Here is a 24905-nt window from a genome sequence, read left to right as displayed (position 1 = left end):
AAGTAATGGAAAAGGAACACAATGTATAACGAGACTAAGTACAAAGAAGGTTAAATAACCGTACCATCTGCATAGGGAAGATATATAATCAGCAAGCCTCAGTCAATAATGGCCTGTAGAGACACTGCAACACTGTTTGATAATTAGCTGTGATAGAGAACCACTCAAACGACGAAGGCCTCCTATTGTGACTGAGACGGGGCATAATGACTGCCTCTCATTTCAGTAAGGCAGAGCCTTGTAGAGTTGCTTTGCTTGTGTGCTCTCAGACACATTGCTCCACGAGGACAAAAACACACACAGACAGCTAACAGATTGACAGACAAAGACACAGGTATACAGAGAAAAAAAGATAACATCAGCGCGATTAACAGATAAAGTGAGTAAGGAGACGATTACAACAGGAGAAACAGAAGAAAGCTGACATTAGAAAGAAATACAGGCCGAGATGGTCAATGCGATAACAACAAAGATGGCCGCCGGCCTTCCCACTGAACTTCCCTTTCCCCCTTCTCCTCCCCTTACCAAGAAGAGGGTCCTGCTTCGGAGGTCCCTCTCCGTGACCAGACGCTCCTGGTCAGCAACGTAGAGGCCACGCTGGGCCAAGGCCTGGATGACGTCCTCGTGGCCCAGCAGCGGCTTGGCGCTGTCACTCTTCAGGATCAGGCTCCCCGCCCTGCAGTAGAGGTCCGCTGACAGGAGCAGGTTGGTCACCGGGGGCTTGAGGTGCTCCTGGTCGTACTGGTCTGTATAGAAGGGCTCCTTCAAGTCAGCCGGGACACTGTCTGTAGGACGGAGAGAGGTGAGGGAAAGATTATTGCATTTAACCTGATTTATCTTTATGTGTCATGAAAAAGAGAGAGAAATAGATGAGGTGATCCTTGTTATAGAGAGACGGTGCAAAAAGAGGGGTGAAAACACAGGAAAACTAGATTGTTAAATCGCATCCAAGCACAAATTAAGACTTTCCTCATGTAGTATGATTCAGGTTTCTTGACATAATCTTGGTATTGTGGGGTTTTATATATTTAAAAAGGCCACTAGTCCATCACTAAACATAAGTGTGTATTCATTTAGCAAATGCTTTTATCCAAAGAAACCTGAAAGCTCTTGCTTTGCAGTCAAATGCTCTAACCACTAAGCTAATACCCCTGGTGTATGCATGATTCAGTGTCTGATAGTGGGAGTCTAGTTCATATTTCAGTCCTTCATACACAAGCGTAATCTCGAAAAGAGATGAATGGATGAACCTCTTTGTTACTATGGAAACTAGAGGAGAGGAGGACCCCAATCGTTTCATCTTCCTTCCCTATCTCTCCTGCTTCCAGCTTCTTGGGAACTTCCCTATCAGTATGCTGCCTCAAAGAGACAAGACAGATTCACTGTGTGTATATTTGTGCGTCGTATATGAATGGTGGTAGACCTAAACTTCAAATAATTCACCTTCTCATTTGGCAGATGGCTGAAACGGAAACAGCAGATAGCTAAAAAATTGCCCTAAACAGGCATCTACCAAATACAAAACTCCCCAACCTGATTCTTCCTAAATTGGGACTGACAAGAAATAGGAGCAACAGCTCCCACTCAGACCATTCTTATGCCAATCTCGATGCCACACAAGGCACCAGCTGTGTGTAGGCTTGATTAAGTGTGTAAATCTGTGGCAGAGGCCTTCTCGGCTTTTAGCGCCCCGTCACCCTCACACCTTTCAGCGAGTCAAGGCAGACAAGGTGAGAGAAGCAGCTCATAGAACAGGCACTCCCTTAATTAATAAAGTCAACTACAGTAAGGGTCTTATCTTAGAATTGGACATTACTGAATGAAGTCAAGAATTTAGGAACTTAATCATAAAACAGTGATGTAATGTTGATCACATACAGTTGAGAACATATCTGGTCCCCTAAAACATCTTTCTGGTTGGAGACTGCAGTGTAGTCAAGAATAATTTGACAGATGTTGGATGATGGTGAAAAGATTCAAGATGCAGAAAGAATGAATGAAGTCAGTGCTTTTAGTAATAGAGAATATTTCTCACCCATGAATTCAGAATACTCATAATTTTTGTGGAAACTGATTACATCAAACTTTTTAAGTAATCTAAACAATTTCTTGTTATAATTTATACAATCTATGAATTGATTCAATTAATCGTTTTTTTAAATTATTTACTTAAATTATTAAAACAGTTTGATGTCATCAGTTTACACACAAGTTTTGAGTCCTTACCGAGGTCTAGAGTGTACTAAACATGTTATCATCATAGAACCAGGCAGCACACCTATTAGCCAAAAATCCACAGTAAAAATGGTCCTTCCAAACTCAGCAGTCTTTGTCTGTGCCTATGCCCACTAGCTCTGTGCGTTTCTTTCAAAAGTATTTTAGGAAGCTTAGGATGGAGCTTGGAGACTGGCTCTGGCTCTTCCTCCTGGGACAGTATTTTTGGAATCACCCCAGTTCATTCAGACCTCATTGAAACTACAGTGCATGGAAGGTCTGGTTTGGCAATTCTGTATTTTCAGATATACAGCGGGGGAAAACAAAATAAGAAGGGCTCAACAGCTGTAGGGCATGCAGTCTGTCTGCAAAGAGAATCATACAACAAAATAAAAACCACTCCCAACCCCCCACATTGTGTTATGTTGTCCTTTACCAAACCACACTTTGTTATGGGATGTTTACAATCCATACACTTGTATATGAATAGCAGCTGGTCTTGATTACATATCCAGACCCTGAAGAGCAAGCCAGAAGACATCTTGTTGGAGTTCAGTTACAAAGGAAGATCATCGCAATGTGGAGTGCATGGGGACCATGCAAGTCCTCAATAGCCAACATCGTCTTTAAATCCACCCGTACTGTTGGTCTTTTATGGACAACCGCTTAAGGCAGAGTTTCAATAAGAGGGCGTTCCAAATTGCACACTGTGCAAAAACATTATCTATTAGTTTCCAAAAAAGGTTTATCAACATGTAATTTTTGCCATTTTTCCACATCAATCTCAAATTCACGAGACAACCAGTTAGGAAACTCACTATAAAAGACATGGTGCAGACATAAGAGCACAGCCTATTTCATATTTTCACCAGCTTGGCTTTATCAAAGCACTGTGCAGACTTGATTGTCTTTCCTGCATGAGTGGGTGAACACCATAGTGTACATCATAAGTATCCCGCGGCCAAGCAAACTCATCCTGAGCTATGAGCACTTAAAACGAGCAAGCAGTGAGTAGAACACAATTCCTCTTTAAACATGCAAACTGCTGACAAAAAAACAAAGCTAAACGACTGAATCAACCCTATAGCACAGTGTTAAACCTATGTAAAGTTTTAAATAATGCCTGTTTTGGTTCAGTGTTGATTTTTAGGTGGCTACCTCTTTCCCGCTTGCTTGCATTTTACGGATCAGAAACCGTAAAATGACCGTCTACGGTGAGGAAAGGGTTTCCATAGGCCAATGAGATCCAAACATTAGACTCAGGGGGTGACCTTATGGAAAATAATTCAAGTAACCCAAAAGTCACCCCATGACCTGCTTATATTTAAAATGGACCTAGGCCCTTGACGATGATATGGATCAATCTGAGGAAGAACAGTTCTATGTTTTCACCATGTTACTGAGACACACTATAGCTCACAGCAACTGAGTAAGATGGAAAACATCTGAGCTGAGGTGACTCACATAATGGATGAACACATCCAATCACCATCCCCGGCCCCCCACAAATCAAGTGAGGTAAAGGTCTTAGTTTTACAGTAGCCTTCTTATACAAAAAATTGTTCATCTCAACAAAAAAATCATATAACATAGTATTTGATTTAGGATTAATAGTGTCGTTTGACTGCTTCACCCTAACAATAATGATTTTAGAAAATGCAGGTAGAATAAACTGATGCACATATTTAAATCCCAAAAGAATACATGTCGTGTAAAGCCATTCACGCTAATAGGGAGCTGTTTAGCTAAACCTAGATTTGGATCCCCAATCAAGTGTGGTGAAGTCAGTGACACTCGCAGGCTGTTTTTTATGAGATCAATTATGCCAACTGTTCACACCTGCATGTTTATATGCACCCATCTCAACCAGTAAAGATCATGCAGCAGTCATTTCTTGAGTGGAGTTCTTCAATAAGCCTAGTTCTTGTGTGTGCCATATTTGTTTTGGGGTGTAAGTTTTCCCACTTATCAACTCCAATTGAATTAGGTGCATGAAATATGTGTGTATTGATTTTCCCCTCAAACTATTGGCCAATGTTTTGCACACATTTAAATGGGTTTGAAGAGTTAAGCAACAATGTCGTGAATATGCAATGGATAAATGGTTGACAGTTGTTATTAAATATACAGTGTTTTGGCCTGCTATAGTACCATGCATTTAGAAAAACAGAAGAAAAAACAACACCTACCTGGCCCATATGCTTTGGCCACTAGCCATTTAATGCTAGAACACATTTTGGCCTTTGAAAAATCATAATGCTCAAAAGCCTTTATTGCTGGGGCAATACAATTCTTCTTCTCCATCACTTCGCCCATTGTAAACCAGCCTCCTAAAAACTACAGTACAGTATGCTACTATGAAGCAATACAAATCGATGACATCCCTCCAATGGAATCAAAAGTGTCAATTTAGCCTTAATGAATTCACTTTTCGTTTGAAATGGTCAGTATGTTACGAATTCCATAAACCTTTCTCCCTGTAGTCAATTTTTCATTCTGCTACCAGTTGAAATCAGGTTTGCTGAATAGCGGTTCGGAATTTTAGTCCGAAGGGCGCATCTTCTACCCAGTCGGAGAAAAAAAAACTCACATTCTTTTAAGTACTGCTACTACACGCAAACGGATTTGTCTCTTGTACATTCACATATTCCTTTTCTGAAGGATCATTTTCGTGTCCCGCCTCAAAGCAATCTCAGCCTCTTCTCGCTTAATGCGGTTTTCCTGCCGCACTGTGGCTAACACGCATCACTGCGCGTGCGCGTACCACCCAGCTTGTTCGACATAAAGGGCATGCCTTTACGGTGTGTACACAGTGCAAATATAACTGATTGTAGCCTACTCGTGAAATATGTCTTAAGCTCATTATGCTGAAATGTCTATGGCTGACACCTTTAAGGTTGTTTGCCGTACCCCAATCAACTATGCAACACAAACCAGCATGGTATGTAACACATGGCCAGATCAATCCAACGATTGGTTTAATGCTAAGGATATTGGTTGAACTACACTACCCAGCATGCAAGTTTGAGACTACGTCATCAACATGGGTCGGAGATGTCCGTGTTGATAGTAAAAAAAGCTCGATAGATGTAGTGTTTGTGTTAATCAAGTAGAAACATTTACTTTACTGTGTTGGACTATTCATTTATAAGTCCAGTTTTGCGTGAAATCGCGTGTCGTTTAGATCGTGTTAGATCGACCGATCAAGAGAAAAGGACAGACACGTCTGAAGTAACTTGGGTTGATTTGATTCTTGTTTTACCTTGCTAACTCTAGAAGAAAATGTTTATGCCAAGAGCACTCAAGGTAAAGAGACCTACTGAAAGCACAAACTCAGTTTCGAAGAAGTGTAAGGTACGCCAGGGCAACGATGACATTCCAGAAACCATCACCCATATTTCCTCTGCAACTTCTAGGCCTACAGAATGTATGGAAAAAGAGCTGAACACTAAAACAAAAGGACATCCAGTCCACGAAGACACAGACCCTCCATCCCCGTCTGTAAGTTCTGTTCATACATCAGAGGATTCCGAGGGGTCTCCGGCAGAAGATAGCGAGGAGGAGGAAGAACCGGTCAAATCATTCCGAAAGAGCCAGAGATGGCCCGAACCCGGGGAGCCCGTTTGTGTCATGTGTGGTCGCTTTGGGGAGTACATTTGTGATAGTACAGATAACGACGTGTGCAGTTTGGAATGCAAAGCCAATCACCTTGCTAAAATGGGAATGAGCCGTGGGGAGGACGCATTTAACTATAAACAAATAGGGGAAGCAAGGACCTCGCTGTCAGAACAATTTTCTGCCGACAGCACTGACACTATTGTCAGGGACCTAGAGAAGGGCTATTCCTACAAGGATGATCCCTTCATTTTGGGACTTACTGAGGAACAGGTGCAGAGGGTAAAACAGGAGCTGGGGATAGCCACCCAGGGCAGAGAGGTAGCCAGACCCATCATTGAGTTTGAGCACTGTAACTTCCCTGTGACTCTTGGTGCCAACTTGAAGAAGGCTGGTTATCAGGCACCCACACCAGTACAGATGCAGATGGTGCCTGTGGGTTTAACCGGCAGGGATGTGGTCGCCAGCGCAGACACCGGCTCTGGGAAGACAGTGGGCTTTCTCCTGCCAGTGGTTGTGAGGGCCTTGGAGGTACAGTGATAGGACAGAGAGCTACTGTCAGACAATCTTTTCTCTTAGTTTGTATTCCTCTACGTCCTATGTACATTGGCCTGTACAGAAGACCAGCAAAGACGTTGGATAAGAGTGCCCTACTCTTGAATCAAAGGCAATTTTATGATGTAGACTATTACTCAGATTTGCAGCCAACCTAGAAAGAGGTTGCAATGCTGTTTAGACAGGATATCAAAATGAACAGTATATATTTGTAAATCTGAGTAATAATTCCTATTCTGTCTTAACTATACAGCTCAAACAGTAATAAGGAACAATTAAATTATGCAGCTGTACCGAAAAGTAATTTAGTGTTGCCTTTAGCACCTCTTCTATACTGAGGACACATTTTATCCTTACTTGTATTGTAACTGGGTGATTTGTGTCAGTAGAATAGTGTAGATACAATAAAATATGTACGCATTTTCCAATGGTTTCCCTCAGAGACCAGCAGTTGGAGAACATGGTCCTGCGGCTCTCATCCTGACCCCTACCAGGGAGCTTGCCATCCAGATCGAACGGCAGGCCAAGGAGCTGGTGCTGGGGCTCCCCAACATGAGGACAGCCCTGCTGGTTGGGGGCATGCCCCTTCCTCCTCAGCTTCACCGCCTTAAACAGAACATCAAGGTACAGACTTAGGTAAAGGGCTCCTTGCATGGTCATGGAAAACCTGTTAAAGTCTATTTTCAACATAGACCACCCATATGTGCACAGAGACTATAACAGTTGTTTGGAGGCTATGCAACTAATGTTTGTCTGCTTACTTGTTGCATGAATGTACGTGCAGAAAAGTCATGGAGAGTGAGATTTCTGATCATGGAAATTAGGTTAAAAGTAATGGAACCCCATTTGTTAAGTTAGGTGTATAAACCCTGATAGTACAACTGAGAACAGTTTGATGTTGCATCAATGTTTTCTCAAGACTTAGAAATCACGGCAACTTAAAGTATTCTGAATGTTTGACATAATGGGATATATATTTATACAGTACTTATATTTGTGTATTTACGTATTTATTCCAATTAATTGTTCCGTAGATAATAATAGCTACCCCTGGACGACTTCTGGATATATTGAAGCAGAAGGCAGTGAAGCTAGATGCAGTGAGAGTTGTGGTGGTGGACGAGGTATGCTCTTCTTGTAAAACAACAATTCAATACCACTTCACGTATATTTGCACCAGACTAACCCAGATGATCTGGTGAATCCAGACAGGCATTTAAACCTGTCATTTGGTTATGTAGGCTGACACCATGTTGAAGATGGGCTTTCAGCAGCAGGTTCTAGAAGTTCTAGATGATGTACCTGAGGACCACCAGACTCTGTTGACGTCTGCCACCATCCCCGTTGGAACAGAGCAGCTAGCAGCCCGGCTGACACAAGACACGGTCCGCATCACCATCGGGGAGAAGAACCAACCGTGTGCCAATGTTAGACAGATCCTGCTCTGGGTGGAGGAGCCCTCCAAGAAAAAGAAGCTCTTTGAGATCTTAAATGTATGTTCAGAGGAACTTTTTTCCTTAACCCAAACAAGTAAATCAAGAACTAAACCACTAAAATGACTCTCTAATCCAGTATATAGATGGTTATGTGTTATCTGTGTCCTGGAAACCAGCTTCTTGTGTTAATTGGGGGGTTTGAATTTCAAGTTTGGTTGTAACACTTCTAGGTTGCTATTGGCTTGCCGTTCTAGGAACGAGAGGTGGGAACTGGAGCTCGTTTAAAGTAGTCTCCCTTTGGACCATATTTAGACAGACGTCATGGCAGCACAGACACCCCTTCCAGAGGAAATGAGTGGGCCCTTCTCCAGGAAACCAAGCAACGGCTCATACCAAAAAGCCCATGCAGTGATTTCCTAGACCTATTGGAGTAATGACATTATTGGAAATTTTTGAATAGCTGTATCTTGTTTACCATATGTGTTTGATTTTCAGCCTTTTACCATTTCGGCCACAAAAAAGATATAGAAATCTTACCCATGACAACATATTTCACAGACAGTCATTCGTATCTGTTTCTGAGGTATTCAGAAGAGTTTATTGTAAGGGGTGGGGGCGGGGGGGGGGGTGGGGTATAAAAGGAAGAAAAGTGCAAAACCCTTAAGAGTATGAAGCATAGAATTATACATTTTTGTTAAAGTCTGTCTACCTTGTGATGTCTACCCAGGATAGGAAGCTTTACCAGCCTCCTGTGGTGGTGTTTGTGGACTGTAAGCTAGGAGCAGACTTGTTGTGTGAGGCTATCACAAAGGTGATGACCCTCAACACTGTGGCCATCCACTCTGACAAAACCCAGTGGGAACGCAACCGCATCCTCAAGGTGAGGTCAACCAGGGGACCGCTTACAATTAGTCCAACACTGTAAAGGACATTTTTTCCACCAACTGATTTGTATGTTTTCAGGGTCTTCTCGAAGGGGACTTTGAGGTGGTGGTCAGCACAGGAGTGCTGGGCAGAGGTCTCGACTTGGCAAACGTCAAGCTGGTGGTGAACTTTGACATGTCCCCCAACATGGATGAATATGTTCATCAGGTTGGTTCACTCCAAATGTTGCGAGAATGATGAAGGGAATCATTTGTGAGGCACGATTCACATTTGAGCCCTTGTCTCCTTTAATGAACCTCCACTCTTTCCTCCCTACTTCCGCACCTCCCATGCCAGGTTGGCAGAGCAGGAAGGCTGGGCCACAGGGGGACAGCTATCACATTTCTCAACAACAACAACAAGCGCCTGTTCCTGGAGGTGGTGAACCGGGTGAGACCCACAGGCTCCCAGCTTCCTCCACAGCTCCTCAACTCTCCCCACCTCCACGAGCAGCAGAGGAGAGAAAAGCAGAAAGCCAAGGCAGCTGGGGGCCTGGATGACAAGGACACCATAGTCACCAAGAGCAACCTCATGGATATCATCAGGAAGCACTCCAGGAGTTCAAAGAAATAAGAGGCTTCTGTGGAATACACGTGTAATTTATACGGATGCACTGGGTACATATCTATGTTTTGTGATATTTAGATGAATAAATTGAACTTTTTTTCCACAAAAATACTAGTCCCAGACGATTTAAATTGATAAAATATAGATATTTCCCAAATTCTTCAACACTGCCACCTACAGTCTCTTGTTAGTTCTACGTGACCATATTTGGAGCGTTTGCTGACGTAATGGTTTTCAATAGGCCAACAGAAAGTTTAGAGACTGGAGTTTGAATCTGAGGCGGGCATACGGAAGAAGTGAGGAAGACGCAATGGTAAACAAAAGACGAATTGTGTTGTATCTGGGTTGATTGCAAATACTTCTACACGATCCTATGATTTCAGTTGTTTTAAAAACCAGGTAAATTCTATAAAACCACCGGATAGTCCACACTAGGCTAACATTAGCTACAAGCTAGAGCTAACTTGCTAGCCTAACAGCTAACCGGGTGTAACGTTACCAAGTATGACAATTATGTTTTACTTTGTCATCTCTGTTTTCCTTAACACTGAAGTAATTTAAATGCAAGCTTATCTTTGCAGGGAGATAGTTGCCGGATTTCTGGATTTATTCGCTTGGATCGGTTTAAAAGTTTCTAAAGACATACATTAGATTTAGAAGCCTAAACATGTCTTTGTACTCCATACCAGCCAAAAAGCACACTGCTTTTTATGACAACTTCTTAATGCCAAAGGTACCAGTATGCGACAGTTCAAAGGACCGAAAACAGGCAGAAATAAACGAATCGGACATAACGTCAGGATCCCTCAAGCGCAACGACCAATCAATCGATAAATCCAAGGAGATAAACAGGACATATGTCATTTCGGCGCTTTCAAAAAGCGGTGGGCATGACCGTGGCACACCTGGCCGTGGCCGACTCACGCTTCAAAGGAGGAAAACGGGTGCTGAAAACAACGAAAAGACAATGAACGAGAACACTCTCAACAGTATCCCGGCACCCGAGAAACGACTGACATTGCAACGCAGAACAAGGACTGGCTCTATTGACAAAAGTGCAAAGAATGATAGCAGCACTGGCAAAGCCGCAGAAAGACAACGTTGGACCAGCGGCACCGACGCTCAGCAGTCCAAAGTTCTACAAGAATCAAATCCTCGAACACCTGGAACTGCAGGTATATTTCGATCAGTTAGTTTGCGGGACTCCGCTTCTACAGACAAATTAAAAGAATATCCAAATCCAGGGACCACACCTGGCAGAGTAATTGACAGATCAGCCAGATACCTGCAAAAACAGACTACGACTAAAGCCACACTTAATGGGGACGTCGCCAAGTTGGAGGACCAGGGTAAAACGTCAACACCTACCAGGAAGACTGTGTTTGAGAACATCGGTTCCAAGAAGGACGTTTTTGAACGATTGGCGGGGAGGGAAGTCCCTAAAGCAGAGATAGTCAAATCTGCAAATATGGACAAGCCAAAGACACAACCACAGATGACCGTCGAAAAGGTCAAACCAGTTGCTACTCCCCGTTCAAACAGGTTCTTGTCTGGTGTTCAAAAAGCGAACCCTGCTTCAACTTTATCTCCAGCCCTGGTGAAAAAAACTACACCTTTACTTACCTCAAAACCCAACGTAAATGCTAGCACTGTGAGGAGCTCTACCCCTTCACCAGCAGTGGTGGCTCCTGCACTGACAGCCGTTTCTACCGAGCCTCTGGTGTTATTCAGCGCGGTTCTGAAGCAGCAGGATATGAAAATGGAAAACAGTGCAGTGACAGTTGCTGTCCGAGTGAGGCCATTCAACATCAGGTATGCGGATAATTGAACTTTTTGGGGATTGTCCCTGTCTTTTGTTTTCAACTACATTGCCTTTGGAGTTCGTCATAAATAATTTTACAATTATATGAATACAATTAATAAAAACATGTCTTAGAATAATGATTGTTTTTGTATTCAGGGAGAAGACTGAGAAAGCCTTGCAAGTGATCTTCATGGATAACCAGGAGACTGTGGTCCAACACCCAGACACCAAACAGAGTTACTCCTTTACCTACGACTTCTCCTTCTGCTCCGTTAATAAAAGCACCCCAGAATATGCCAGCCAGCAGACAGTGTATGAGAAACTAGCAAAGCCTCTCCTTGAGAGAGCTTTTGAAGGATTCAACACCTGTTTGTTTGCCTATGGCCAAACTGGCTCTGGAAAGTCTTACACGTAAGTGTCTCACAAACGTCCTCAGTTTAGTTTTTTATATATTTAAAGCAGGTTAAACCTAAATATTGTTTATATATGAAAGCATTTCAACTTGTTCTCTAGTATGATGGGTTTTGGAGAAGAAGCAGGCGTTATCCCAAGATTCTGTGAGGGGCTTTTCTCCAGACTGTCCTCAATTCAGACTCAGGAGGTAGGCCGAGTATCTAGCATCCAGTCACACACGGGGAGGAACACAGCTAGTTTTCAGATGTATAAACACTTTGTTTCATTGATTGCCGCGACAGGTGACCTGTCACCTGGAGATGAGCTACTTTGAGGTTTACAACGAGAAAATCCACGACCTGCTGGTGGCGAAGGATGAACCAAACCACAAGAGATTACCCGTGAGTAGACAAAAAAGGAAATAAATGGTGTTCAGTGTCTCTCTTTGAGGTGGCTGGTCTGTAGCATTTGTTGTACAGGTCTTTGAAAAATAACCTTGCTTGTTTATGGCGATAATAATAATCTTGATTCATCTGTTTTAGCTGAGAGTGAGGGAACACCCAGTTCATGGGCCATATGTTGCTGAGCTGTCGACGTGAGCAAACCATTTTTTTCTTCGCTTTGTGGTAAAAGTAGCTTGTGATGTGTGGCTTGTCTTTTGGATTCATTGGATTTGTATTTCCACGCAGGAATGTGGTGAGTTCCTACACAGACATTCAGGTAAGCAAAAAGCACTCGGCATGAATATAATCAATAATTGTTGTTTAATAATATTTCTGCTTACAGTTAGAGCTCAATCCATTGTGAATGATTAAAAAAATGTTCCCGCTCTGTTCGTAGGGCTGGCTGGAGCTTGGCAACAAGCAGAGAGCCACTGCAGCCACGGGCATGAATGACAAGAGCTCCAGATCCCATTCGGTTTTCACCCTGGTTATGACCCAGACCAAGGTACAATCGTGTGTGTGTGTGTCTCTACATTATTCTGTGTGTATGACCAGCTTTCATCAGATCATATGTTTCTTTCCACTCATTGTGACGTTTTGTGTGTGTGTGTGTGTGTGTGTCAGACTGAGTTTGTTGAGGAAGAGGAGCACGAGCACAGGATCACCAGTAGGATCAACCTCGTGGACCTGGCAGGCAGTGAGCGCTGCTCTTCAGCCCAGACCAGCGGAGACCGTCTTAGGGTATGCACTCAACTCTGCCCTCCCTACTGTAGTCGCTTCCAAGGTTCACGTCACCGGAGACTAATATATTGACCTGGATTACTACTATAAGCGCTGTCAGAAACATTAATCGAAAACTATTTCCTATTGTGAAATTCATGTGAAAAGGAGTTTTATCTTTATCTTCTTTGTTGTTTTCGTTTCTGATATTGAATTGAAGTTCAAATTCAGCCTGCCTCATCATCCTTGCCCTGTGTGTGTAGGAGGGGGTGAGTATCAACAAGTCTCTGCTGACCCTGGGCAAAGTAATCTCAGCCCTGTCAGAGCAGGCCCAGACCAGGAAGAAGGTTTTCACCCCCTACCGAGAGTCAGTCCTCACATGGTGAGACAACAAGAAGAATAGACACACACACACAGCAAGATAGTCTTCACATGGTGAGGGAGAAGGCATACACACACACACACACCGTAAAAGGAAGTCACACTAACGCACCCTGCAAGCAAGTCTGTCTTCACATGCAGAGATTTTTTTTTCACATTGACACACACCTACAAGGACCTCACATGTCTTCACATGCTGGAATAGAACACTCGAGCATTGCGTGTCTGAAAACTCCTCATAATTATGAGCCAACCATCTTAAGTGATGGAAGGTTGCCTGAGAGGTCATGTTCTTTCCGTGTGTGGGCATCCAGGTTGTTAAAGGAGAGTTTGGGCGGTAACTCGAAGACGGCCATGATCGCCACGCTGAGCCCGGCGGGCAGCAATGTGGAGGAGAGCCTAAGCACCCTACGCTACGCCCGGCAGGCACGCACCATCATCAACCTGGCCAAGGTCAACGAGGACACCAACGCTAAGCTCATCAGAGGTCAGGCTCGGACGCCCGCCATATTTTTTCCAAGCGTGCACTTTTTCTCTGTTTTTTGGCTCTTCCAATTCAATACAAAAAAAACATTATTGTCCATCCACATAGGAGTAGAAAATTGTATTTAGACAGAGGCTCAAACAATACAAAACAAACACAAGTGAACAACAATAATGTCAGTTAAAGAACACAACTGTAACTCTCCCTCTCATCTTGCACTCTCTCTCCCTGCCTTATGGGGGGAATACTCCAATTTATTTTCCAGCTATTGGTATTTGTAGATTTTACGCATTTTCTTTCATCTATGGTATCTGCCGACTACTAATATAGAAGATTGCTTGCGACCACGTGGCATTGGAAAAGGCATCATGCTTACCTAATTTTTTACAATAGGCTAGTTCTTTTTCTTCTCCCAGTCACGTGTCACTTCAACACTGCCTCCTTTTCACCTCTAATTAAATTAAGCCCTAGCTCTAACCTTGCCTCTGAGCCCAAGTTAATACACTGTCAAGTCATCACACCATGAAAGCTAACTGCTCTGCAAAGGGGAAAAAGGTTGAATTTGGGAGCAAATAAACATGGCTAATATATAGACAAACTTCCAAAGATTATCTTTATGTAGCTATTTATTGGTTTAATCACTTGTATGTAAACATCCGTTCATGGTAATGCAGCATAATGTTGCTGCGTCATCTGCTGCTGTTGCTGAACATGTGGATGTGTGCTAAGCCAGCGAGGTGTACAAGGTTATGTAAAGTACAGAAGGATACAAAACAGAATCCAGAGAACAGACAAGCAAACTCATGCCTGTTCCTATAATAGTAGTTTTTTTGAACGGACATTCTTGCACTTCACTGTTTTCATCCCTAGAGGGAGCTCTTGTAACAGGCTTTGCCCTGAAATAGCACTGGAAGACTAGCCTGACGTTGTCATACTCATAATTCTAGTCAGAATATGAGTCTGAGAACTCTCCGTTGGACTTTGACTACGGGGCGTGTTTCAAACGAGCCTGGAAAACAAATGCCTCTTCGCTCAATTGGATAGACCTACAACCAATCAGAGCAACGTAATATGTTGTTTGTTTAAAACGAATTCAACTTAAGCGCTCTTTTGTGACGTGGGTGATTACGTTACTGTTGATCATCTGTCCACCATCTTATAAAGCCCGCCCTGGCAATTTCATTGGTACGCCCAGATCCTGGTTTTCTGTAGTTGTTCCCCAATATGAGACCCTCCAGACCCAACTTCCCGACCACATTTTTTGGTGGGCGGGGAGAAGTTGGGCTGGCAGCCAGGCTACTGGAAGACGAAAGCATGTAAGGCACTGACATTTTCTTAGTACACACTAGTCTTCAGTCCTCAAGTGTGTGTGATTTTTTGATCATCCCCAGAGTTGAAAGCCGAAGTGGAAAAGCTTCGCGCCGCCCAGATGAGCACCCAGGGCATCGAGCCAGAGGAGATGAGGCTGTTCCAGCAGGAGATTGCGGCCCTCAAGAGCCAGCTCACTCAGCAGGAAAAGGAGATGGTGGAGGCCCACAGGTCAGCAGAGCAGCCGTGCACAACCTCCACACGCACGTGACACAGAGGTCACGGTTTACTTTTTTTGTACAAAAGTAACTGGGAAGATCTGTGAAGTTACGACAGTGCAAGTATGATTGGCAAAAGTGAACTTTTCCATAGGTAGAATGGCTTTTCTTATCATTGAATTATGAGGTATTGCTTTCCCCTCAGTGATATGTAACAATGAGACAGGAAATTTATTGGAAATAAATACCCTTCGGTGGTCATACAGTATATATTTACTTTGACCTTAATTTCAGACAGATTTTATAACATGTGACTGCACAGTACCGTGCCATGTGACTTGTTAATTTGTCTGAGTGGGATATGTAGTGTCGTTTCTAACGTAAATCATGCTTGTGTGGTTGAATGGTTCTTTTTACCTTGTGCTAGAACATGGAGGGAAAAGCTGGAACAGGCAGAGATACGCAAACGCGAGGAGACCAAAGAGTTACAGGTGATATTAACTGGACTCAAACCTCAACCAGTCCCAACCACAGCCCTAATCCATCACAAAATTCTGACCTACTATACACAGTCGTGTCATGTACAGACATGAGATGGAATAGAACAATTATCCTTACCTTCCTACCCCCTCACACACACACACACACACACACACACACACACACACCACCACCTTTTATCTGTCTTTGTCTCTCCAGAAAGCGGGCATCACGTTTAAAGTGGACAACCGCCTCCCTAACCTGGTGAACCTGAATGAGGACCCGCAGCTGTCGGAGATGCTGCTGTACATGATAAAGGAGGGACAAACCAAGGTCGGCCAGCACAAGGCCCAGTCGGCTCATGACATCCATCTGACCGGGGCTCTGATAGCAGAACACCACTGGTGAGGGACAACCGCTGTGGCGGCTGGTAGAAAAGACCTTTTGAAGCGGATGTGGTTAGAACAGAGTTAATTGTGTAGTAGTTGTGCATGTTAAATTGTCTTACTGTATTATATTAATTATATTAGATAAAAATGTCATAACAGAGCTGTTTTACTATTGTGTCAGTTAGGAGGTAAAAGTTTGTTTGTTTCTTTTTCCCAAAATGTTTTTTATGTGTTCATGTTTTGTTCCCCCACCACGCAGTGTTATCTCAAACGTCAGTGGAACGGTCAGCGTCACGCCCATGGAAAACGCCAAGACCTTTGTCAACGGGACCCTGATATCTGCGTCGACAGTCCTGCACCATGTAAGAATAGGAAATCCTGTTGGTCAGAAATAATCAATTTAGTTATCCAACATGGCAGCCCTAAATGTCTCCTCACCTGTGTTCTGTGGTTGCCAGGGTGACAGGGTGATCCTGGGTGGACACCACTACTTCCGTTTCAACCATCCGGCAGAGGTACAGTCTGGGAAACGCGTGTCCTGCTGGACGGGCTCTGGGGACGGTCAGAAGGACTTTGAGTTTGCCAAAAATGAACTGCTGTCGGCTCAGAGAGCACAGTGAGTCAACAACGAACGTTTTAAAATGAATCTTGTAAAATGTTACAGTTAGTCTATCAATCTCACTAACTTGTGCGCTATAGAGAAAAATGTTTTTTCTTAATTTTGTGATTATTTGCTCATGTGGTGGTTCAAAAAACACAAGCAACTCCTGGCTCTGTTAATGCAACTGGGCGGCCATGCTTTTGCGCAGGCTGGAGGTGGAGATAGAGGAGGCCCGTCTGAAAGCCAAGGAGGAGATGATGCAGGGTATCCAGATGGCCAAGGAGCTCGCTCAGAAGGAGCTGTTAGACCAGAAGACCTTGTACGAGAACAAGATCAACGCTCTTGAGAACGAACTGGTACGTCATCAAGTTTTTTTCCTTTACTCAATAGTCGTATCACACAAACTCATAATATTGCACACAAAAAAACACCATGGCACACAGTTGTCCTTCCGTACACCTCTCTACAAAACGATTTAATGTATCGCACAAAACGTTGGATGTGATTGGGATGTGTCGTCTAACAACCTGTTTAGCTTCCATCCTTTTTGAAGGCAGGGTTGTGGTCAGTGGGCGGTAACGGTGTGTGTGTTTCCAGGAGGAGGAAGGTGAGAGGAAGAGGCGCCAGGAACAGGACCAGCAGAGGGTGGTGTCCCAGATGGTGGAGCTGCAGTCAGCCAAGACTCAGCTGGAACAGGAGGTGGATGCACACAAGAGGCGTCTCCGCCTGCACACCGAGGCCCAGGCTGCCAGACAGGTCCTGCCCGAGATATCTTCCACTTTGGAAAGCTGTATTTCCATTCTATTACCCCATTTATCCGTCCGCAACAAGCTTAACTTTCGTTTGATTTAAGTGTTGTAAGATGAGTCCGGCTCAGAGTGTAGGTTGTAGGGAAACCAGCAATTTGTAAAAACTTGGGAGCTGTTCTTCTTTTAAACACGTTCACGTAATTAATCCCTATAATCAACCCAGTTCTGCCTGCTATTGATCTGGAAAGACCTTAACGTGTTTGTGAAATAAACAAACACATTTGTCTCGTCAAGCTTGTAAGTGCTCATTCAAGGAGGGGATTCATACACAGTTGTCAAATCAATTTATGTCTACTAGTGCTGTCAGTTTAACGCGTTATTAACGGCGTTAACGCAAACCCAAATTAACGGCGTCAATTATTTTATCGCGCGATTAACGCTCTTTTTGGCCTAGCAAACTTTGTAGTTTTTTTCACATGCTGTTGCAACAACTACCGACGTTAGAAAAACTACAACACCACACCGGATCTAGCTAGACCGGAAACAAAACAACAGGCACGCCAAACACTCGTTTGGCTTGCGAGCTGGCTAAAGAGTAGTAGCAGAGCCCGTTTACGGATATTAGACATTCTCTAGTAGTAGGCTAACGTTACGTTTTGAGTGGATGACGAGCGCGAGATGCCGAAATGGATACCAATAAGATTCTGAATGGAAAGTTTGCTTTTAAAAAGTTGCCAAATGGTTCTATTGACAAGACCAGTGATCTGTGTGTTTTGACGTTGTAAACTGAGCTATCATCGCAGCACGTCCAGTCTGAAATACCACTTGATGGCCAAGCACACAGCTGATGCGAATTCTCTGCCCCCTCGTCAAAGCCAGGCGATTGCAATGTTGTTTTCAATAAAAAAAATATTTGCACAAAGCAATCCGAACCACTTTTCTATGTTGATAAGAGCATTAAAATTTGAAAAAAGATTGGGACAAAAAGAAATCAGGGACATTTAGAATAGATAAAAATGTGCGATTAATTGTGATTAATCGCGAGTTAACTATGACATTAATGCGATTAATCGCGATTAAATATTTTAATCGTTTGACAGCACTAATGTCTACCCCTATCAATAATTGTCTGGTTTTGGAATGTTGTACCCATTATACTCCTCCAGGCCATGGAGGACCACAGCGTTCGACAAGCCAAGATTGTGGACGCCTTGGAGGCAGAGAAGAAGAAGATCAGCCGAGACCTGGAGGAAATGCAGAGGAAGCTAGCGCTGAGGGAAAACAAGGCCCCGAGAAGCGGTAAAGACCGTCCTGCTGGTGCCCGGTCACTGCCGCATCGGGCACTGTGACCTGCATTCCCCAAGGACATAGTACGGGTCCACTAAGCTCTCGTATTGTTTTGTTTTAGCCGCACCTCAGTGGGACGCCATGAAGCTGTCTCTGATGATCGAGGAGGCCAACAAGATCAGTGGCAAACTCAAGAAGAACACCGTCTTCAGCAGGTCAGCGTCAACCGAAATAAACTGTTCTACTTATTCAAATCATCGTTTTTCCAACAGGCTTTATGCAGACGTTTTTCATTTTAAGCAGTATTCCTTTTTTTTTTTTTTTTACTTGGATTGTCTTAATTTCTGTATTTATAGACATGACAGTTCAGAAAAGGAGAATGGAGGAGGCCAGAAGGAGGAGGTTCAGGTCCAGAACACCAAGCTGGGAATCTCTACCTTCTGGAGCCTGGAGAAGTTCCAGAGCAACCTGGCTGCTATGAGGGACATTGATGGGGTTAGTCACAACTCTATTGGCGGGGGAGGGTTCTAGAATGATCTGTTGCAGCTGCAAACGATACATTCCCGCTAAATCATTACATAAGGACAACTTGAAACTTGGACTCATTTATGGGCTCCATGTTAAACCCCACTGTATTATTGCACCTTTCCCCTCACCTACTTTCAACAAGTAAAATATAACTCCCAAGCTCTCTCCCCTACTTCACAGAACCAACACGACTTGTTTATACTTGATGGGTGTTTGCCCTCCATTGTTGTCGTTTCTTATCAAGCTGAATAAATGAAACTAAGCAGTTGTTTATCTTCCTCAGGGGGACTTTGCCTCTAAAGATGACGATGTGTTTTACGACCCCAACGATGAATGGGAACAAGATATATCGGCCTCCTCGGCCAACTCTTCCACTTTCTCACGCCGCAGGTAACAGCCACTCTACACGTCTCCATCCATAATCTATTTGGGGGGGAAGCTTGTCTGGATTAAATGATTAATATGGGAGGGGGAAAGCTCCCTTTTTATGGAAGACCATAGAAAGTTTATTGAATGTTAAGAAATGTATTTCTCTATTTGATGTTCATAAGGCGCTTCTTGATATTTCCACTCTTAAAACCTGGCACGTCTGAACTTTTGTATCCCTCAATGTAAAGTTACCTACCTACCTACCCAGAAAATATTTTTTCTTAAATTTCTCTTCTGTTTAATAATATTTCTACATTATGTGGTGGGGAGTGCTTAGAAAGGCCAGGCAGGGTTTCAGTCTAACATTCTCCCCCACCGCCACACAACCCTGGATGACATTTTCCCTCATGTTGTCGTTAATCTGGTTGACCGTACAGGACGACCCTGTCGGTGCCTGGTTTGGATGGACAGGTGGCCAAATGAAACAAGGCAGGACCGCCTGTGCTTTCTCCTTTGGCTCTTTTGCTTTTTCAATCTCAGGCCTAAACTACTGCGACAGCAATTTAGTTAACTGTTTCTTCGTGTCTCTCTTGCTCTCTATATCTAGTCCTGCATTGCTTGCTCTCTGTACAAACTCTTAATTTCTTATCAATAGAACATTGTCCTCAGAAATGTCAGTGTTTGGGGGGCGCAATGTCATATTAGGGGGGCGCAACGCCCCCCGCCCCCTGGAAGGTCAAGTTAATTTAGTTGTTTTATATATATATATATGTGTGTGTATGTGTATATATGCATATATACATATATACATATATATGGTCTATAGCTTGCTCTTTTATTAAACAAACTAAATGGCCTTATGTTATTTACACAACGGCATGTCATTTCTGTCTCTACATGGTCGCGCGTTTCTCCTCTGCTCTCTGTATCGCGCACACGGCGGAGTTCCGCCCCGATGTGCACACACACTGACACACTGTGTTTGTGTCCGTGTGTCGTCATCCGCTGAATGTTATTGTGAATAGTGGTCATATTGGCTGATGCCTCTCAGATATTGACCCATCCTAACCTGTCTACCAGTTTCTCATTGGTGGATACAACTAAAATAGATGAGTAATAGAAAGCTTGATTGGCCACTTCAAAGTCCTCCTCAGTTCATGGTGTGACCAACCCGTATCCCTGCGTTTTCCCCTCCTATAGGAGCAGAAGCATGCTGAAAAGCAGGAGGATCTCAGGGCGTCTGTACGAGATCAGAGTTCACCCCATCCAGAGCCTGCACCAAAGCTCCTCACAGTCCTCTGGTAACCCCAACAAGATCCCCATCCATACAGATCCTGTAGAAGGATCACCTGGTTTGGAGAGAAACCACCTCTCTCTTGTATTGAGAACAAAGTGGATGTAATAAGACTTGGGATCACATGATCGCACAACTGCTCTGTGATTCGCCTGTTTACCTAAAAACTCTCTCCCAGGCTTGATGGGTGTGTCCAAACCCCCTTCCACCAACCCCAGCTCCCCAGACTCCTCCCTGCCCGGGATCTGCAAAGATCTGATTGGCCAGACTGTTGCCCGGCTGCGCGGGTGCGACAGTCGCGAGGAGAGCATGGCGGACAGGTTGACCTATGACTTGTTTCTTGTGCACTCAGCCGTGAGGGCCATCAGCAGTCTGTACAACCTTCTGGATGACGACAGTCAAGAGAACAGTAAGCACTCATTGAGGAACGTTCTGTCGTGTAGATTTTCACATTTCTGCAAATGTACGTTGATGACTGATGTCGTTGAGGAACATTCAGTCGTGTACATAGTAGCCACATAGCTGTAACTGTTAACAATAACTGCCATTGTTGAGGAACATTCAGTAATTTGTCATGGAGATGGTAGCGTGGCTACTAGATAGTAGCGTGGGCTACTATCTACCACAAGTCTGTGGTTAAAACCACTGTCATTCTCACAAACAAGTCTTCTTCCTTTGTTCGTCTGCAGTGTTTGTGTGTAACCTTGAGGCCCAGACCCAGCTGGTGAAGGCCACCTCGGCCGTGGAGAGAACTGTCTTCGTCACAATGCAGTGGCTGGCTGGCTTCAGGCCCACCTCTGGTCCTCTCTACACCGCCTCTGAAGAACTCAAGAGCCAGGTCAAGAGAATGGGAGGATTCTTTCAGCTTCTCATCCAGGTAAGGTTATTCAGCACCTAATCTGAGTTTATTTATTTATTTTTCTCAAACGCAGGCCATGTGATGGATGATTTTGTTATTGTCAAGCTGAAAAGGTTCCAAAAGACTGCAATGGCTGAAAAGGAAAAATATTTTCTGATTTAGTCCGTTCTGGAAGTGATGGAAAGGTCTTTTTGGAAATGCTCGCCGTTGATTGACAAGTTTTAGCTTTGAGCTGTTTGAGCCGTGTGTATGGAAATGGTCAAGCCCAGGGAATTCGCAGCCTTGAGCCCCTAACGGGAAAAATGAATATATGTAAAACTCAAATTAGAGTCTCTCACAAACCCCAGCCCTAAATAATTAAAAAAAAAAAAAACTATTTTACCCTCCCCCCACTCCCAAATAATTGTGTGTATTTATATTTTCTCTTTTATCCAACCACTTGGTTATAATATAAATACATACATAATTTGTTGAGCATTTTTTCACTCACTTTTTTGACCAGGGCTGTGATTCGGAGATCTCTTCCATGGTGACGGAGGCGGAACGGAAGAGCGCCCAGAGTCTAGACGCTGCGCTGCAGGGGATTAGCCACCTGGCGGCCCTGACCGGCACCCAGATGCACGTCACCGAGCTGGCTACCGACGACACCACCGGCAAGGTCAGTCTGCCATCACCACCATGCTATACCCTACACCTTCCTGACAACACAGGGATGAAAGGGGCCAGCTCTTCTGAAGCCTGTATCTGTAAAGGTAGAGAATGTTCTAGGTTAGGAGTGTTATCTAACAGGGAGAGAGGGGGGCTGATGGGTAAAGTCTGGGATGAAATAGGAAAATATACTTGACATATCTTGTGCACACACAGAGTAGCCGAAGCAAAATTTGACTAATTAGTGTAACTCTCGCGATCCAGATTGTATCCAACAGTCAGTTCAGCCTGAGCTGGTCTCTGTTTTCACAGTTGTCCGTGAACCTGTCTCTGCTGGAGGGAACCAATCAAGGTGTGCGCTCACTCCTGGTGGACGGGCTGACCGTCACCAAGGAGATGCTGAGGGAGGCTCAGCTGGCGTATCCCAGGACCCCGGTAAGCCATGGGCCTCCACTAAAGTCAGTCTAGATATAACACCTGTGCATGTGCTCTTTCCGGAATTTAATTCAGTTTTGGCAATTTCATTGGGTGCTGCAACGCAAGATAGAAAATGGCCTAGCATTATATTATTTTAAAATGGCAATGACAGCCGTGATATTATTGATAGGTGTATATAAATATTATAATATTTTACTAACATTAGTATTCCACACATTGAAAACACTTTCTCCTTCGTCCAGGTTTTACAGAGCCTTAAATCCAAGACGCTGGACTTGGCATGCGCCCTCCAGAGATACATCCACTGCAACATGACGGTGAGCAACAATAACCAACCAACCCCCCTTGGGGCGAATCAACTCGGATTGATCGCTGGCTTAAACGCTGCCAGATTGATGCCTCCCACCCTGTCCTCCCACCGCAGCCCGTTAAAGGTGCGGCGCGGCTTTAACGACTCTTGTAAAAGCGCCTTATCGGGCCGGTCTCACACTGGGGCCCCCCTCGTTCAGCTAATGAATGTGTTGAATGAAGTGGCATCCGTCAACGTTAACACTGCCTGTTTGCCGTTATCGGTGGCACACAAACTAGCGCTTCTGTTGGCGTCAATCAGCGTCATGTGGAGGGACAGGGACAAGAAGGGGGGGGGGGGGTTATCCCCCACTCCTTCATTGTGTTGTCAAACAAAAGGAGGCCAGGACAAAAAGCAACATGTCAATCCCAGCGGACATTTATGAGATGGAAAGCTACTGTTTTACTAATGTATATTTTTACGTAACACTGAGCTACGATTCAAACGTCTTCAAGTCTTAACGTATTTCACAATTTATGTGCTATTACAGTGTTGTATGGATGGGGGGGAAAGTCAATTCTTCACTGCAGGCAGAGGAAATACTCAAATTAACATATGTCATTGGCAAGGGTTCATTCCGTCCCTGGAAATGTGTGAAATTTTTCCAATTACATCAATTTGTGTGATTGTCTGTGTGGGCTCACAGGAGAGCGAGGGCAGCCCAGAGAAGGGTGGCCAGGAGCCTGATCCCTCACACCTACACCGGCTGAGGAACACTGCAGCCAAACTCTTCCAGCTAAACCAGGCCATCAGAGAGCTCCACTCCTCCCTCTCCGTCGCTCTCAGAGGTGCTTAAACTCTAAAATCGTCTGATAAATAACCCCTAGATAGGCACATGTCCAGTAGGAATTCACATTTAGAATTTTAAGAATGTGTCTTCTTTCAAAATGAGGCGGGGAGGGTGTTTTTGAGACCCAGACAAATAAAGATAATATTGTTTCCCCACACACACACAGGTAAAATCGGCGACTCCTGCAGAGCGGCCATCTTCTCGTCTTCCAGGACCATCAACGAGGTCATCAACGGCCAGCCCAAGGGGCTCGGGGTGTCCCCTGGCCTGCAGATGCCCTGCGTTCAGACCGTCATGACGGCACGGGATGAGCTCCATTTGGCGCTGCAGTCCATGTGCGCCGTGACCAGTCAGCAAGAGTCTACAGAGAGGAGTGGGTTGGCGTTGAGCTCCGAGAAGAGCGTTGAGGAGGGCGGCTGGGCGAAAGAGGGGGCCTCCAACGGTTTCAGAAGTAGGACAGTCCCCAAGGTTGTGTACTCTCTGTCCTCAGGGGTCTCGTCATCCAACGAAGATCCTCGTTGGGTCTGAACCGCAGCTATTGAGACAAGGCTGTAGATTTAGAGTTAAGTCTTTACTCGTGTCCCTGCATTCATTTTCTTTGCCTCCCTGAAGAAAAAAAACAAAGTATAAATATATTTACACATGTATATCATATTTTTTGTACCTCAGTTTGTTTCAAGAAGGAGGCACAAGAAAAAGGCCCATGAACAAGTATAGACTTTTGAGCTTCCATTTATGTATGTAGCTAGCCTATTAGCATAGCATCAGCAGTGAGATACATTACATCAGCTATACAGTTCCACCCCCAGTTGCACTACTAATAGTTAGGTTCCCAGGTGTACACTTTTTGTGACTCAGAATTTAAAACACATTCTGTCACTGATTCAATTTGTATTTGGTATTAAAATTGTTCAGTGTTTTGTAACCATTTGGATTTGTTTTGCTATCTTTTTTGGCAGTAAAAGGGGATAACCTGTTATTATTATTTGTATATGTAAGTTAAGAAGCAATAATTGACTACTCTGCAATCACACTGTATGCACTCAGAGGTTTAAAACTCAA

General features: G+C 44.1%; 3 protein-coding genes across 7 annotated transcripts in view; 2 read left to right on the top strand and 1 right to left on the bottom strand.

Annotated features, from left to right (window-relative positions):
* camsap2a (calmodulin regulated spectrin-associated protein family, member 2a) overlaps positions 1-5161 on the bottom strand; it is a 40272-nt gene extending 35111 nt beyond the window's left edge. For both annotated transcript variants that reach the window (XM_084675564.1, XM_084675565.1), the window contains exons 1-2: positions 4404-5161; positions 526-785 (exon numbers count right to left, since the gene is read on the bottom strand). In XM_084675564.1, the coding sequence (XP_084531690.1) occupies positions 526-785; positions 4404-4530 (387 nt within the window). In that variant the 5' untranslated portion in view covers positions 4531-5161. The remainder of the gene's footprint in view (positions 1-525; positions 786-4403) is intronic.
* Positions 5162-5286: 125 nt separating this feature from the next.
* ddx59 (DEAD (Asp-Glu-Ala-Asp) box polypeptide 59) lies at positions 5287-9420 on the top strand. Of its 2 annotated transcripts, XM_084675567.1 has the most exons (8): positions 5287-5520; positions 5631-6360; positions 6826-7008; positions 7419-7508; positions 7626-7877; positions 8548-8700; positions 8784-8912; positions 9042-9420. In XM_084675567.1, the coding sequence occupies exons 2-8, from the start codon at positions 5644-5646 to the stop codon at positions 9315-9317; spliced, it is 1800 nt and encodes a 599-aa protein (XP_084531693.1). In that variant the 5' UTR covers positions 5287-5520; positions 5631-5643; the 3' UTR covers positions 9318-9420. The 2 variants fall into 2 exon arrangements, with proteins under 2 accessions (XP_084531693.1, XP_084531692.1); XM_084675566.1 differs by having other exon boundaries at positions 5287-6360.
* Positions 9421-9479: 59 nt separating this feature from the next.
* Positions 9480-24771, top strand: kif14 (kinesin family member 14). 3 transcript variants are annotated; one of them, XM_084675563.1, is made up of 30 exons: positions 9480-9624; positions 10045-11123; positions 11272-11526; positions 11629-11716; positions 11811-11909; positions 12051-12103; positions 12198-12228; positions 12349-12456; positions 12576-12692; positions 12935-13053; positions 13367-13539; positions 14928-15075; positions 15490-15553; positions 15762-15946; positions 16191-16293; positions 16390-16547; positions 16741-16888; positions 17130-17288; positions 18448-18580; positions 18690-18783; positions 18925-19063; positions 19380-19486; positions 20666-20766; positions 20938-21168; positions 21449-21636; positions 22121-22276; positions 22579-22701; positions 22947-23021; positions 23700-23841; positions 24010-24771. In XM_084675563.1, exons 1-30 carry the CDS (start codon positions 9622-9624, stop codon positions 24369-24371), a joined length of 4941 nt encoding a protein of 1646 aa, XP_084531689.1. In that variant the 5' UTR covers positions 9480-9621; the 3' UTR covers positions 24372-24771. The 3 variants fall into 3 exon arrangements, with proteins under 3 accessions (XP_084531689.1, XP_084531687.1, XP_084531688.1); XM_084675561.1 differs by having other exon boundaries at positions 9893-11123; XM_084675562.1 differs by having other exon boundaries at positions 9480-9710; positions 9893-11123.
* The last annotated feature ends 134 nt before the right edge of the window (positions 24772-24905 follow it).

The sequence above is a fragment of the Hypomesus nipponensis genome, chromosome 16 (assembly GCF_054491055.1).
Source record: "Hypomesus nipponensis isolate SF chromosome 16, ASM5449105v1, whole genome shotgun sequence".
In the NCBI taxonomy this organism is placed as follows: Eukaryota; Metazoa; Chordata; class Actinopteri; order Osmeriformes; family Osmeridae; genus Hypomesus; species Hypomesus nipponensis.
Note: the sequence above shows the minus strand (reverse complement) of the source record. Positions and strands in the feature narration are given on the sequence as shown.

What these genes read in the sequence shown, in the direction of transcription:
- ddx59 (XM_084675566.1), top strand. Translation starts at nt 5,497, where the DNA reads ATGTTTATGCCAAGAGCACTCAAGGTAAAGAGACCTACTGAAAGCACA. An exon ending in TGGTTGTGAGGGCCTTGGAG is followed by an intron (nt 6,361 to 6,825) that starts GTACAGTGATAG and finishes GGTTTCCCTCAG; the next exon opens with AGACCAGCAGTTGGAGAACA. An exon ending in TGGATGAATATGTTCATCAG is followed by an intron (nt 8,913 to 9,041) that starts GTTGGTTCACTC and finishes CTCCCATGCCAG; the next exon opens with GTTGGCAGAGCAGGAAGGCT.
- kif14 (XM_084675561.1), top strand. Translation starts at nt 9,979, where the DNA reads ATGTCTTTGTACTCCATACCAGCCAAAAAGCACACTGCTTTTTATGAC. An exon ending in GTTCCTACACAGACATTCAG is followed by an intron (nt 12,229 to 12,348) that starts GTAAGCAAAAAG and finishes CTCTGTTCGTAG; the next exon opens with GGCTGGCTGGAGCTTGGCAA. An exon ending in TGGCGTATCCCAGGACCCCG is followed by an intron (nt 22,702 to 22,946) that starts GTAAGCCATGGG and finishes TCCTTCGTCCAG; the next exon opens with GTTTTACAGAGCCTTAAATC.